A 15758-nucleotide genomic window follows, 5' to 3' on the forward strand; every position below is an offset into this window, starting at 1 on the left:
TCATAGAATATAGAAGAAGGAAATTGATACATTTAGGACCAATTCATTATCTCTGCATTATCTCTGAATCAATGTTGGGGTAGCTTTGGACACGCAACAGCATGTTGGTGGCCCACAAGGTTGGAATATGGTGAGAGGCATTCCTACAGAATGAGCTACATTTCCTCTATATGGTTTACATGGAAGCAAAGAAAAGTATCAAAATCTACAAATCTAGTGTTTGAAATTTTAAATTCATTATGCCTTTGTCATCGACCATAGAATTAATTCAACCAGATTGATTGGAGATTAGAACTCAGTTGGATAATTTGAATTTCTTAATGATGTAATTTAAGACATGAACACTTCCATAATCCATTTTCCTTATGGATGATTTTATATTTATTTTGAACTTTCTAAAGCCAAAACCAATTAACAGGAAGATGTATGTATTTTTGGATTTGCAAATCTCAAAAATCAAAGTGTGTCTGCTATTGGTCTATCACTGGACCTATACTTGCATATTTAGAATAATGGAAATGACCATATACAACTTCGTAAATGCTGGCCCTCATCCTTTTCAATTTCATAGGTTAATGCTGCTCTACTTCATTACATTTAGTTCTGCTCAAACATGGATATGAAAACAAGCTTGTCTGGCTAACTTCTACGACATTCATTAACACCAAAAGTTCCCATGTATAATGATACTGGCCTCAACTTTTACCTGGCCAAATATCTGATAGAAAGGCACCATTGCCAATTTCCAAGGCCACCAAAGATAGCTTTTGTCCGGTACAAGTCACTTATTGTTATGACTGTTATTTTCTGAAAATGGTACAAGTCCCTTGACTGACATTGTCATAGTATTTTCAGGCAAGCATTCCAAATGATCAAGGAATGAAATGACATAGAAATATGCTATAGCAAATAAAGTCCATGCAAAAGAACCTCTTTTTATTGTTTTCCTCCAAGAAACTATACAGACGTATGCATCTTAATAGGAACAACAATTTGAAACAAATTGGTGAAATACAGTGAGATTATCCTCTAAGAATGGAAAATGTTGATAGATTCTGGCTTATGATTTGTCCAAATTAACTACCTCAACCCCCAATGAAGATAATTCTTGTTTGAGGGTATCTGCATTCCTGAATTGCAACCCGAACATGCCAGCGTTCACAGCTGCCTCAACATTTGCCATCCTGAAATCGGTTAGCATCAATTACATCAGTAAGAGAAAAGGAAAACAATAACCGGAATCACAGGCTAGCTGATCACTGGAAAGGAATTGTAACTAATCCCTCTCCTCACATTATAACTCCACAACCTTTCTTGCTGTGGTAATACTTCTTTTATTTTCAATGTTTCTGGAAAGTCAGTGTCATCTGACAAGAATGATATCCTTACTGAATTCGATATTTTCAACTTTTTAATGGTCGACCAAGATTTACTGTTAAAAAGTATATCATTACAAATGAAAATAATCTTTTTGGGCCTATAGCAATTTTAGCAGAAAAAACCTGTCATCAATGAAGATGCAGCTTGCTGGCTCAACTCCAAGATGATGCAACACTTCCATATAAAATTCTGGGGCAGGCTTCCTTTTCCCTGTGTATGAGAATGAAATCGATGGATACACTCAAAAGAAGTAACAGATGCCAGTAGAAACTGATGTATTGGAGTATTTTTTGTGCCTGCTCAAAAATCAACCATTTGCTCAATTAAAATTTGCTGTTTCAGATCAGACTGAAAATATGCACCACCAGTCCAATCAGCACCTCGCACAAGCCCTAGCATACAGGTGGAGTGTGGTTTGACACTTGACACACATTACAGACAAAGAACACTCATCCGCTTGTAATTCTTTGCGTAATACTCGTAAATAAAAAAACGATTGGTGTAAGAATTTTTCACTGATCAGGTGTGATCAGTCTTATCCATGTAAGAATTTTGAGTTGCTTATCCCCTTTTCTGTTTCCATGCCTTCATTTCTCTTTTATCCTCTTAACTAATAGGTAGTCTATTTCAGCAACAAAACAAAAGAAAAAGCAAAAAAACCTCGACATTGAACCAATCTCAATGAAGACATGTCTCAGGTGGTGGTCAGCAAAGGTGAGATTTTGGATGGATGTCTGCAGTTTCTATGGTGGAAACTTTGGTGTTCTGTCTACAATGTGCAAGAACGTGACAGAAGTTGAAAACTAATCAGATAACGCAAAGGAATTTCCAAAAACATAAAGAAGCAATATTCAAGGGTTTCATTTAAATATATAAACTGAAGAATAGTATGACTCATAAATAAACCAATTTACTATTTTCTAATGCTATGGTAAATTGTCAGTTCTCTGAAGCCCATGCTTCTTCAAATATCTATATTTCTCCACATAAATTACTAAATATTATTGACAATGTTAAACTTTTAAGTGCATAAGTGAGATATTTACATCAGAAATATCATGAAAGGTCTGACAACTATCAAAGTTTCAACGTTCAAAACAAATGAAGGTTCTATGATGAGCAGAATAATTACCAATTATACAAGAACAAAATGTCCATGACAAATACTTGGAGAGTTGTAACTTCTCTTCGATCATCTTGTACCTAATACAACATATCTCAGTTATAGTGAAGGAATATCTTGATGAAATTGTTTAGGAAAAGTATGAAACTGACCATATTGGATAGTTTGTAAAAGCATGCAATTCATAGTTGTTTCTTTTCAAACTGTGGAGCAATTCCTCAATGCCATCAACATAGGAATATCCTCTTAGCATGCACTGTTTGAGACCTATAAGAAATTAATAAATTGGCCAATTTCAATTGTGGATAAATGATCTGAATACATTATTTGAGTAATTTACGATAAGGCGAGAAGGTAAGGTAACGAGTTAAGCAGGTAGTAGCTACTTTTTCAGAAGGGCACTAGCTAAAGATAAGTATACCCAAATATAGTAATTAATTTCAAGAGAACTGCTCGTATGCGAGCTATTCTCCGCTCAGCATAATCATGACAAGGTGTGTTGCTAATATCTGAATAGACTTGTGGAGAAACATATGTATAGGCATTCCTGCAGATCTTATCAATAATAGGATATACAGGATTAAAAAGAGAACTAAATTCATTTAAGCCGTACCACAGACAATATCCTTTGAAAAGGACACGTTTTGATAGGGATTCATGTGCTTGGTCCTTTTTTGATAAATGAAGCAGCAATATTTCTTGATTTCTTTCTTTCTTGGTTTTCTTTTTCCCTGGTCGTAGAAATTCATTAAAATATAGGCTGGCTGAAGTCTCCATTCTCTTTAACATAAATAAAGTACAGAGGAGTTTTCATTACCTAGAAGAAAGCAGCAAACAAGAAAAGCAGCTGACATAAAGAAGAAAAGGTTCTGGCAGATAATTGACAGAAGCAGGTTCAACGGGAGGCAAACTGGCATATGACACTGATGCTGCTCATACAGCAGCATAAGAAAGTTGTTCTCTATAGATGGAATTCTTAATGCACCATCTCTATTAGCTGCGATGCCTGACTGCTGACATAACCCTAATCGCCCCCCCCCACCACAGGAAAATAAATAAATAAATCTATAAGCTGTGATAGCTGACTGCTGACATACCCCTCCCCCATCTTTCCCGAAGGAGAAAAAAGAGGGATAGCCATAACCTATTAGAAAATCCACACATCGTTCTGCTAAAACCTCAGGTTTTCAAACTTCAGCATCCTTGTTTGCTAATAAAAGGAATCCTTCAATACACTTAGAACTGCTTCATATTATTTTTTACATGAAAAGCCTCTTGACCATGGTTCTGATTTACATATCTTTCACTTAAGCTTCAATGTTACAATAACCATGTCTTCCTATTTATCTGAAGACAGATTCTCTATCCCTGGAACGGCTTCAGCATTTGTTTGAAGACAGACTTTGTATGTTTTCTCCTATGTTTAAGGTTCCATGTTCGTAGGCTTTACACCAACTTGCATTCTTTTTACAAGTTTAATTAAGGACAATGCCATATTATATACTTCCTCAGACTGCTAATGTCTAAAAACAATTGTCACTTATTTACGCCACATAAATTATGCAACAATGTAATCCGTTATCCAGGATTTAAATTTGAGGCACAGACCCAATCTGTTCTATGTTTACAATAATTCACCCTTGATACTTCAACAACTGTCATAGTGATTTAGGTTGCCGCCCTGCAACTGTGCTTATTTCCAGCTATATATGCATAAGGATCCCTCAGTCGAATATGTTCAGGAGAATAAGATAGTGTCTTACATATCAAGTTTACAGGTCATATTATCTCTAAATTGCAAGAAGAATCACTATACCCAATGTTTATAAGGGACCATATACTACAAATCTAATTAAAATTGCATCGTTGATGAGTAAAAATAGATAGCATTTGAAGTTGAAACTTACAAACACATTAAGCATTTCTTCTCACCTTCCAAATCAAATGGTCTTCCATCTTTAAAGAACTTTTTAGCAAGCTCATTCTGAAATAGGTGGAAGAGAGTTTGTTAGACATTCTACAACCACATTACGTGATCTCCAAAATTCAGAATAAATAACATCTAATGGTGTAAATTTTCTCGTGTCCTATCATAAATGGAAGAAAGATGAATTAGGTGGCCCAAAAAAGCATTTGATGTATCATTAAAGAAAGTTTGGAACTGTCAAATATTGGGCAGCAAATGGAAGGGAAGAACATAGTGAAAACAGAAAGCATGCTTCATTTTTCCAAGTACTTGTAAAAAAGACATATAGAACAAACTCTTACAGGACTCCGTTCTTAATAAAAAGGAAATGCTCGATATTGAAAACTAGATGGCTTCATTAAGAAGGAGGAAATGCTAGATATTGACATGTCCCCATGTCTCCCGGAATCACGAGTGCCTGCACTGACGTGTCTGCCTGCCTGCTGTCTTTGTTTCAAACAGAATCGACGTGCTTCCTTATTTATTTATTTTTATTTTTCTTTTTTTATTTATTTATGGTCACACCGAGGATGGAATCTTTGCAATACCAAACTGAGGAGACTATTGTGTTTGGAAAAGCTTGATTGCCTAGTCCTCGTGTAGCCCTCCGGATTGCTCCTCGTAAAAAAAGTTCGCCGGGGTGGCTGATGGCCTCTGACTGGATAGCAGAGCAGTTTTCTTCTCATTCTTATGCTGTGGGGTAAGCTGCTCCTGCAGGGCCGGTTGGTTTGCTTCTCTCCAAGTATGGGAGATTTTCAAATCTTCGAAACTAGCGAGTACCTTCTTGATCTTACGAAGAAGAGGCTTTCCTTAGCTGCGGACTTTTGGATTTTGAGAGTAGACCATGTCTTACGTTAGGGAATCCGAATCAATTCAAATCCTCATAACTTTTAAAAAGTTGTCGTGCTAGATACTTTTGGACATTCAAACACATGACACTGGTCATGTCCAAGTAACACTAGATTTGACATATAATTGCTAAACTGGTATAGTTCCCACCTTGAGCTCATAGCACAGTAGCTGCCATAGCGGGCTCTTGTCCAGTATATCAGGTGCCTTACATCCAGGTGCCATATGGCACTACAATGAAGCTTAACATAGCATTTTTGGAATGAAACTGCTATAACAGCCATTATAGAGGCCATAGTAGCCACCTTTTCATCTTTTATTTTAATCTTTTAATAAACCATTATTTTAATCTTTTAATAAACGGATGGACTTCCCTTTTACGCAGAAGAAAGGATGAAGTTAGTTATGTTTTCTTCTTTACTTTTCATGTTTTCAGAAAAAAAACACAGAAATAGTTCAATCTGCTATGTTTTTGAAATATAAACTCCCCCTAACCCCATTAGCAACCATGAAATGACACAAAATAAAAAATGAAAAAATGGTGCGGGTGCCATTTCTGACACCATAAACTCAATTTACAACCATTTTTGAATCCTAACCCTAATAGAAAACATAAAACAATACAAAACAAAAACAAAACAAAACAAAAAAAAAAGAAGTGGGCAATGACACTAGTATCAACACCACAAACTGTACCAACTGTCAGTATAGTTGTTTACAATGGCAATCTAATCTCCACCAATATCAGTATCGACACGTTTAATTTTTGGTTTATGATGAAGTTTCCTTGTATCAAATCATTTCTGAGATCAAGTGTTACAATCTTAGATATAACAGTTGTGCCTAATAGTATATTTACTATCCCATGAAGTCAAATTTACCTTCAGCACTTCTATAACAAAAGTAAAACCCACTTCTTCACTAGTACTAGATATTTTCCTGTTGAATTATTTAGGTTTCATGGTCATTCTTTAGGTATACGTTTAATATTACTCTTATCTACTTCCTTTATTGTTAGGACAAGGATATAAGTATCATGTGCTTGTGGCATAGACTGGCACTAACACAATATCATGCCATGTTTAGCCTTGACAACACATGGTATGGTAGCACGCAAAGTAAAATCATGCGTCCAATAATGCACATACTATGTGCAAGTATGGCATTGGAGCGGTATGCATGCATTGCATATCATGCCAACAAGCACTTAAATATATGATTAGGAATTATTGCTGAAAATTTGAATGTTGGTCAACTCATCCCTAACTGAAGTCTAACCAATCCAAAATATGATATGAAAGATAAAAGAGATTAAAGTAGCAGCAAAAGTATATACTCCAAAAGTGCTAAAGAAGTATGAAAACACATTAATAACTACTTATCAACTAATGTGACATAGCAGAAGAATTTTTTGCCCTAGTATTGCCAAACATACCTCATCAATCAACCCCTTCTCAAATTCAGCCCATGCGGTAGGGTGCTTGTTTTCTAAGAGTTCTTTCATGGACATCCTATAAAATGAGATTCAAGTCAAAGGGAAATAATAAATTACTAAATGGGTACAAGAAACAAATTAAATAATCACACAAAAAATCAAGATTCTTAGATTTGCTCCATATGCTTAAGCAAACCAACCATCTTCATTGAGAAAAAAAATCTAACTATTACTTTATAGTAGTCAAGAGATAAATTCACATTTAAGCGAAAGTGAACAAACTAAAATCTTAGCAAGGCACTTGTAAATGCATATTATTTATAGACTTGTGTATCTTTCCATGCCAATGACTACCACTTGTCAACAAAATGTGTATATCATGTGGCACTTGACCAATATGAGCACAATTTATGATATTTTAATCCTTGATGACTAAGCCTCTTTTCTAAGTCTAGTCTCCACATATTATGTCAACATCATCGTTAATAAGGTCAAATGTTCTTTTAACTTCTTTATTGTCCTTCTTTCATCTTCCTTATTATCTTACTCTTCATCAAGGACCAAATGTTGTCTAAATGAGTTACGACCTCCCTATATGAGTTGTCAAAGCCCATGTTGGCATGTATTTAGTCACGAATTAGTTGTGCATTGGAGGGATCTTGAGTACTTATACATGGCCAAAGAACCAAAATAATACCTTTTACTTAGCATTTTTCGGTGAGGTCCTGACTTGTAACAAATGGTATAAAAATGGACCCAGTCCAAGCTCACATGGACTTGGGGATACTATAGCACAGACCCATTTGGGCTGACCACGAGCTGATCGTAATGTTTGTAATTGAATTTGGTACTTGTGATTTAATTTGAATAGATTTGGACCCTTGGCTTAGTGAGGATGCTAGGGCTTAAAAGGAAGGGAGTATCCAAAGACTCATGCAGGTGTGTTTAGTCCTACATCAACTATGCAAGGGATAGATCTTAGGTACTTATACCTTCTAGCCAATCTTTTTAAATGGGGTCCTAGATTGTTACAAATAATATCAAAGCGAACATAGCCTATGACTAATGTGGATTAGGGAATATTGCAACATGAGTCCTTTTGGGATTGACTACGGGTTGATTGTGGTGTTTGTGACTAGATTTGATTGGATTTGGATCCTTATCCTAATGAGGATGCTAGAGCCTAAATGGAGGGAGTATGTGAGAGCCCAGGTTGACGTGTATCTAGTCCCACATCGGTTGTGCATAAAAAAGATCTTGGATACTTACATAGGCTAAGAAATTCAAAAAATACCTTATGGCTAGCTTTTTTGGTTAAGGTCTTGGGTGGTTACATGAGTACAAAGATATGTTAGATCTAAACATTCAACCACATAAGTTGATTCGCGAGTCAATTGGAACATCTGGTGACATGTTATGGTTACTATTTGCATGCTTTAATGCTATGCTTTTGCTCTTGGCATACTTTCGCTATCAAGATACATAGAGATTATTAACATCAATGAGGATAAGTATACATAATGAGTAAGTTTAACCCCAAATTAGTATGAATTACTAACATTCCATGCCTAGGCATCTTCATCTTATCAAAAATAGCCAAAGAAATTCACTAATATATTACCTCTCGATTTTTTTATCAAAATGCAACTAAGCATATAAAATCCTAGATGTAGTTAGTCATATTTTTCACCTCCTGGTGAGGTTAAAAAAATTGTCCATTAACCTTGGTTTCCACTTTTCTCGGGACATAATCTTAATGTTTCCTTGCCAAAGACGCAAGTTTATGAATTTTATTCCACTAAAGGCGGAGGCATAGCCACCTAGAGGATACTTCAAATTGCATGCTATATATGCATCTGATACATATCAGATATTAATCGAATATAGCTAAAGTGGTGTAAGATCCTTATTCCCACTGCCCTATTTTTTTTGAAAAAAAAAAACTGCTGAATACCCCATTCATGTGCTTGAGAATTGAGATACTCTATGGAGGTTTTTTCTTTTCTTGAAGAATGTTGACATCTCACTTGTGAATGGTTAATTTTTAAGTTAATGTTTATGTTATTGTAAGGAGTATGAATTGTAGTATATTGATTTTGATGATGAATTAATGATGGAGTTTATGAATGTTCAAGTTAATGCGTGAAGTATGATGTATGATCTTATGATAGCCTAGTATGTTTATTGATGTTTTTTTTTTTCCAGATAGATATAATACACATGTATATATATATATATATATATATATATATATATATATATATATATATATATATATATATATATATATATATATATATATATATATATATATATATCATAGGCATATCATATCCGGTGTTACTTGCACCAACAAGTTCGAGACCAAAAAGTTAAGTTGACATGTATTGATCAGTCGACACATGTCAAACTTGTTGTATACACACTCAACAGCAGCGTTACCGAGAGTCGCAAGTTTGAACCAAAAAAATTGGGCCAACACACATCAAGAAGTTGACAAGTATCAGACTTTATTACATACACACTCAACATGCAAATCTAGCCCTTAGGTCATCATGAAGAGTCTTACTCTTTCTGCCATACCCAATATGATAATCCAATGCATCAGGCAAGGATAAAGGAAAATGCAGTGAGGCTGGTGAGGAGGAAGAGAGGGAGAGAGATTGGGTGGACCTAGGTTGTGGGCTGGTGGTGGTCCTTTGTCGAGGTCGGGGGTGGTGATCAATCGGCGACTAGGCTAGCCTGCAGGGCTTAAGACGAGCTTGCATGCTAAAAGGAAAGGATAGTGAAGGACAGAAGGAGAACAGGGGAAGTGGGAGAGATAGGAGAAAGGGAAGGACAGAGAAGGGAGTTTAGATTTTGGGGGAGCGGAGGGAGAGAGAACAAGAGGCATATCAAGAAGTGCTGTGTTGGTGGTGGTCAAGATTTTTTTAAATTTTAAATTGCTATGAACTTAGAAATCTAAGCATCAAGCAAAACAGGCTGATGTGAAACTTCTAAAAATATTTTATTTTGAGTAATAAAAATTATATATCAACGATGAAAATATCTAAAAATATTACTTTATTTGTTATCAATAATCTTTTTGGCGTACAACCATCAAATCCTTTATTGGGAAGAGATCGTATTGCTTGTAAAGCATTCCAACTGGCCACTAAATATAAAATTATTTTTATTGATAAAAGCTTACATGATAACTACTCTTACCCTTCTTTTTAGAACATTTAATATCGTGTTTGATCTTGTAAAGCTTATTTTATTTCCATAAACAAATAAAATAATCAATGCATGTTATGAGTTACCTATGCCATGATAAATAATACCTATATTTTTTAATATTCAGTGATAAGATATAAACAATTTAATATAAAGTTTAAAATTGAAACCAAGACTATCACCATCGTGATAATATGATTCATTTTCCTACTAATAGATTTGGAGTTTAGGCTTAAGAACAAAAGATATATTATGCCTACCATAGAAAACACTTTGATAATTCTTCTATTATAAAATTTTATTAAATTTTGTACTAATAATTATTTTTCTATCTATCCGTGAATCTCTTTTTTTTTCTCCTACCGAGTCAGACACATGGATATGTCTCGTGTCTATGTCAGCAATGTATTCGTATCATGTTGTATACAAATCTCTTATCCGTGTCAACAAAAAAGTTGCTCCCACAGGGTTCATATCTTGGTCTTTGGTGTCTCTTCTCAGTCAGAAAACTTATCAAAGCAGTAAGTACAGGGTGAAGATGAACATGAAACACTAGTTATCATTCTTTTTGTTGGGTTAAAATAATAACATGGAGCTGGATGAGGAGCAAAAAAATCTAAAACAAACATAATTTATTTGTAGACTTAAAGAAATAGCTACATATTTACAATTAGGCATGTGAGTATGTAGCTAACATCTTCAGAAAGACGTCTTGTTTAGCATGAAAGTGATTTAAAACAAATATATTAGTTGTAAAGGTTCGCCGTACCGGTACCGAACCCCGTACTGGTGCCGCATTAGTATAGGCGTACCGAGTGTCGGTACGGTACCGTACGCTCGGTACCGACCGTACCGACATTGATGTACCGATACCGGTACCCATCAGTACAGGTACGGTACGCTCGGTACCGACCGGTACCGACCGGTACAGCGAACCTTGACTACTCACTTGTAAGACTATGAATGACATAAAATTAAAAACAAATAGAAGACTGTCCCTCAAAATTATTAAAAAAAAAGAAGATCTAAAACCCAGATACCCAGCTTCAACATTTATCACATATGACCATAACCTTAAGATAATAATTATGTTCTCAAAAGGATTTTGCCTAATCCTAATCTTTGGAGGTTGCCTTTATGAATACCTATTCGCCAATCCCTTTTCCTAGGGGCAAATATCAAAAGTTGCTGGGAGATTTTTCAAATATTGTCTTACATATTCCAGCCAACTAATCTTAGGTCTTTGCCTTATTTTTTTGATCTAAAAGTCATTCAAACGAAGGCTCCTCCAAATCTTTGTTTTCCCCTCCCAATACCATGTCAATTAGTTCTCTTCAATTAATACTCAATTAGTCAACTTCCACAGCTCTAGATTATTGGTTCTCAACCTATCCTTCCTCGTAGTACCACACACCCACATCAATATCTTCAATCGCATTATTGTGAGCCTTTGTTGGTGTCTGAAAGTCATTCATAAATATTATGCATACATCGTATTCCATGCCCATGTCAGTGATGGGCTGGCACATTATGTATCATATTATGCCAAGTCAGGTTAGTCATGTCCCAATGACATGGCAAGACTTGTGACAGCCAACAAGGGTTTTTGTCCCTGTACCTGCCACGAAGTTAATACCTTTTTGGCATGGATCAACATGCAGCAAGATATGAGAATAGGCACCCCTATACAAAGTTGATACCTTTTTGGCATCGTATTTGAACATGATTATGAGCTGAATGCCATTTTATCAGGTTTTAAGTAGCCAATGCTTGAGCCATTAACTAACATGTTAGAAGCATCTTCTTTTTTTGTCCACCTAACTCTAGTTCTATCAGATATGTATCTACTGATTTCTCCATTTTTTGACATACAATCCCAAGATAGAGAAACAGATTGCAGTGTTGTATTTCATGCATCTCCATTGAAATTGCGTTAGGCATACTCAACTATTATGACCTTTTTCCTTCAGCTTTGATCACATCAAAATGAAGAATTGGTTTTGGCAAATTCATATTTTGAACTACTTAGAGTTGAAAATGGTGATTAACATAGTCAGACTAAGATCTACATTATCATGTTGTATCTCGAACGAAATAGGTATAGGATCAGTTGAGGCCAATTCCTAGTGCCAAGGCCTGAGAGGATTTCTTCCCTCAAAGACAAAAGGGGGTTTCATGGGGAAACAGTAGAATGTTTTTGAAATGCATACAAATCTCCTAATTTCCAAATATAATTCAATTATAGCATATATGATCAATATATCTCAATCTTTATATGTGGCAATGAGCACTTAAGGACAGAGAGGAAATTCTTAAAAAAAAAATCAAAATAGGCAATGACCATGCAAGTGACTCTAACAAGATTTTATCCTTCTGAAATGACCAATATATCGTTTTCTACTTATTCTATTGCATATTTTTTTACCGAACTTTGTTTAAAATGGCAGAGTCATATCATGCAACATGAGTTTCGGCCATGAACAATTGCCTCAACTATATTATAAACTAGAAAGTGCCAGGGAAACTCTTATGTCAGTTAAAAATCCTTTTTCTATTCTAGCTTATTTACTTTTTCCCCCTTTTCTTTCTCTGTTGCGACCTAAGCTAATATTTCAACCACTGTGATAGAAATCCAATATAGAATTGAAGTTATATTTGTGATGTTCGACTCGACGAAGTAGTAAATCCATCAGCAAGGATGAAGCTCCTTCAGCAAATTTAAACACCAAGCCACAAGAAAAAAAAACAATTCACGATATCTCACTACGGCTATTTTGCTTGAGAACTACATGAATCACAAAACAATTCAAATTTTCTCGCAATCTAAACTCTTTTATTCAATCATTTCTCCACTAACGAGGATCAAATTGCTACTCTTGGATCCACAATATAAAATATCATCAGCTCCAAACAGCAATTAATTGATGCACAAGATCCAGCAAAAAAAAGCGAACGATCTTGGACACATCATCAGATGAATCCCAAAAGCCAAAACCACAAAACACAACGAAAGATCCAGCAGAGAGAAAACCCAACACGAAAGGGGGAAGGAGAGGGGACACGAACTGGAAGAAGTCGGGGATGTCGTGGTAGAAGGGATCCCGGACGATGGTGTCCATGACGTCGAAGAGCAGCACAGGGAGTTTCTGTTGCTCTGTGAGGCCGGAGGTCGAGCACTTGGCAGCCATCGCCCGGCGACGCCTTGAGGCTGGGGGCCTTGGAAGTGTGGAGAAGACGGCGGGGGACCGGGACAGGCAAGCCACCATAATATTAAGATTAGATGACGACGACGATAAAACGGCTTCACCTGGCGAACTGAAAGCGAGGCCTTTGAATCCCTTGATCGGCGTCGACCTCCGTCTGGTTAAAAAAATCCGAAATTTTAAAAAATTTCTACCGTTATAATATATTATTTATTAGGATTTTTTTCCCCATGTTTTTAAATATCGAATTTTGAATGAATACCCATGCAGAATTGATATTTGCATGTATACCCTCGTAAAACTCTGTTATTGTACAAATGTCCGTAATATAACAGTTGTTCTAACGGTGTTAAAAAAAATCATATTTATATTAATTAAAAATAAAATAAAATTTTAAAATTACACTATTGTTTCTATTTTTTTTCGGAATCGCGATCTATTTGCATGTCTATCCATTAAGGATATTTTAGTCATTTTAATTTGAAACTGCTAATTTTTTAACAGTCGTTAGATAACATGGATACATATGCAAAAACAAAAAATTAAAAAAAAGAGTAGAATGGCAAAACAAGTATTTTACGAGGGTATACATGCAAATATTAATTTTGGAAGTATATTCATGCAAAATTCGATATTTATGAAGGTATTCATGCAAAAAAAATCCTACTTATTATTATAGCAACCTCTTACAATATAAATAAATTTTAATAATAATTATTTTTATATAAAAATTTCGGAATATTACGGTCATTATAACGATTATTTTGATTGATAAACAGTACAATGTATTATTTGAAACATGTAGCCTATAACACCCCTATTGCTAAATAAGAAACCAGCTTTTGAATATTTATTTATTTATTTAATAGAAATAATGGCCATTATTTATTTTTGTAGATTTGTAAATTTAGGGTTAGGGTTCAAGAAAAAACAATTACTTTGCATTTTAAACTGATTGTTGTGGATAAAGTGGTTTTAATTATATTAGCATGTGGCATGTACATTATATAATTTAGATGGTCATATATTCAAGAAAGCAATGTGTGTGTCTGTATTTTTTTTTCTTAAAAGCTTGATAATATTACTATATGGTTAATAATCTTAGATTTTAATGAACTACCTGACGGGTTACTCGTGGATATTCAAAAATATTTAGTCATTGAAACATACCATACTAATACGATAATCTTGGATCATTAGAGATCTAGGATCATTTTAGTGATCATGTTTGGATCACCAAACACTGTCTATATTTTTTTTCTCTGAAAGCTTGGTAAGAAGTATATAAAGATTGCAAATAATTAACTTTTTTTTATTTTCTTTATGATCAGATTCCTTGAACATTTATGCATGCACACAAACAAAAGAAAAGCAAAATTATATTATTTTTTTTTTGTAAAAAAGCATGAAGGTTTCACACTCCCATAGAATTTTTCCATTATAAAGAGTCGATGTCAGGAATTTGCTATTTAATTATTCTTAGAAACAACCCTACTTATTATATTTTGATATTTTCTCCCCCATGTTTGATGCAAGACTAAACCTGTTGCATAAACAGTCATTGATTGATTTAAGATTCTTTTACAAAAGATAAAAGCAGAGAGTAAAGATTAAAAAGTTTCGATCCTCTCAAAACACCAGAAAATCACATGCCATGCACACACCGACCAATAGTATCTGTTGAATAGAACTTGCCCTACTCAATATATACCCAACAATAAGTGATGCACAAACAAGTGATGTGCGATCGAACTCAACTATTTGGTTCCAAAATGAATGTAAGTACTCAGACTTTTTTACATGGACTACTATACACACCTCCTAGCATCATTTGATCATGATAGAGTCATCATCCAATCATGTCTAATTCTTCATAGGAGGATATAATGGTACATGAAGAAGAAAAGAGGATGCCCACAAATTCTGTTTTACTATCTTCATAGAACAAGAGTTATTAATTTTTAGGAAGATCACTAGATAGTTTGCTTCTCAAAAGACATACAATTTCTCTTTTTTTTGGGGGGAGGGAGGGAGGGAGAGAGAGAGAGAGAGAAATAAGGACACAATACCTAATGGAATTTATTCAGATTAAGAAGATAAATAATTAGAATAGAGAAAGCCATAAAAGAAGAAAGGAAAGAAAAAGAGAGCAGAGGATTGCTAAATAGTAGTGCCTCAAGTGTTTGACCCTAATTCTTTGGCAAAAATTCTTCATAGTACCAATATTCTTAACAGCAACCAAGGCTAACCAGGCTTTTCACCTCCCTTGTCAACACCATGATTCAAGATGAGATGCTCCTGAAACCCCTACATTCTCTTCTTCCCAACCAGATATGCCGACGTGTTGTGGCAATCAGGGCCAGCTCGAGCCTTAGGCAACTGAGGCGGTCGCCTAAGGCCCTCGGCCCAAGGAAAGCCCCGCTCTGCCACCACTGCACAGTTTTTTTTTTTTTGCTTAACACTACACAACTTTCACATCTGAAAGCTAGCAGGACGGTGAGCTACCACCTGGCTACGCCGCTACAGTGCATCCCCGACGACCGACAGGCTACAGGCTATAGGTCATAGGTGATTGAGGTGAGGTAA

At 35.2% G+C, this 15758-nt stretch overlaps 1 protein-coding gene across 3 annotated transcripts; it reads right to left on the bottom strand.

Moving 5' to 3' along the window:
* Positions 1–910: 910 nt before the first annotated feature.
* Positions 911–13331, bottom strand: FHY1 (Haloacid dehalogenase-like hydrolase (HAD) superfamily protein). Of its 3 annotated transcripts, none has more exons than XM_008793509.4 (7): positions 13036–13331; positions 6754–6829; positions 4436–4487; positions 2656–2770; positions 2513–2583; positions 1503–1590; positions 911–1184 (listed from the first exon to the last, which is right to left on the bottom strand). In XM_008793509.4, exons 1-7 carry the CDS (start codon positions 13233–13235, stop codon positions 1061–1063), a joined length of 726 nt encoding a protein of 241 aa, XP_008791731.2. In that variant the 5' UTR covers positions 13236–13331; the 3' UTR covers positions 911–1060. The 3 variants fall into 3 exon arrangements, with proteins under 3 accessions (XP_008791731.2, XP_008791732.2, XP_088565870.1); XM_008793510.4 differs by having other exon boundaries at positions 1503–1676; XM_088709744.1 differs by lacking the exons at positions 911–1184; positions 1503–1590; positions 2513–2583; positions 2656–2770 and adding an exon at positions 2808–3234.
* Positions 13332–15758: the final 2427 nt, after the last annotated feature.

Source organism: Phoenix dactylifera, chromosome 13, assembly GCF_051530095.1.
Source record: "Phoenix dactylifera cultivar Ajwa chromosome 13, Ajwa_hap1_PhDact_Kaust_v1.1, whole genome shotgun sequence".
Taxonomy (NCBI): Eukaryota; Viridiplantae; Streptophyta; class Magnoliopsida; order Arecales; family Arecaceae; genus Phoenix; species Phoenix dactylifera.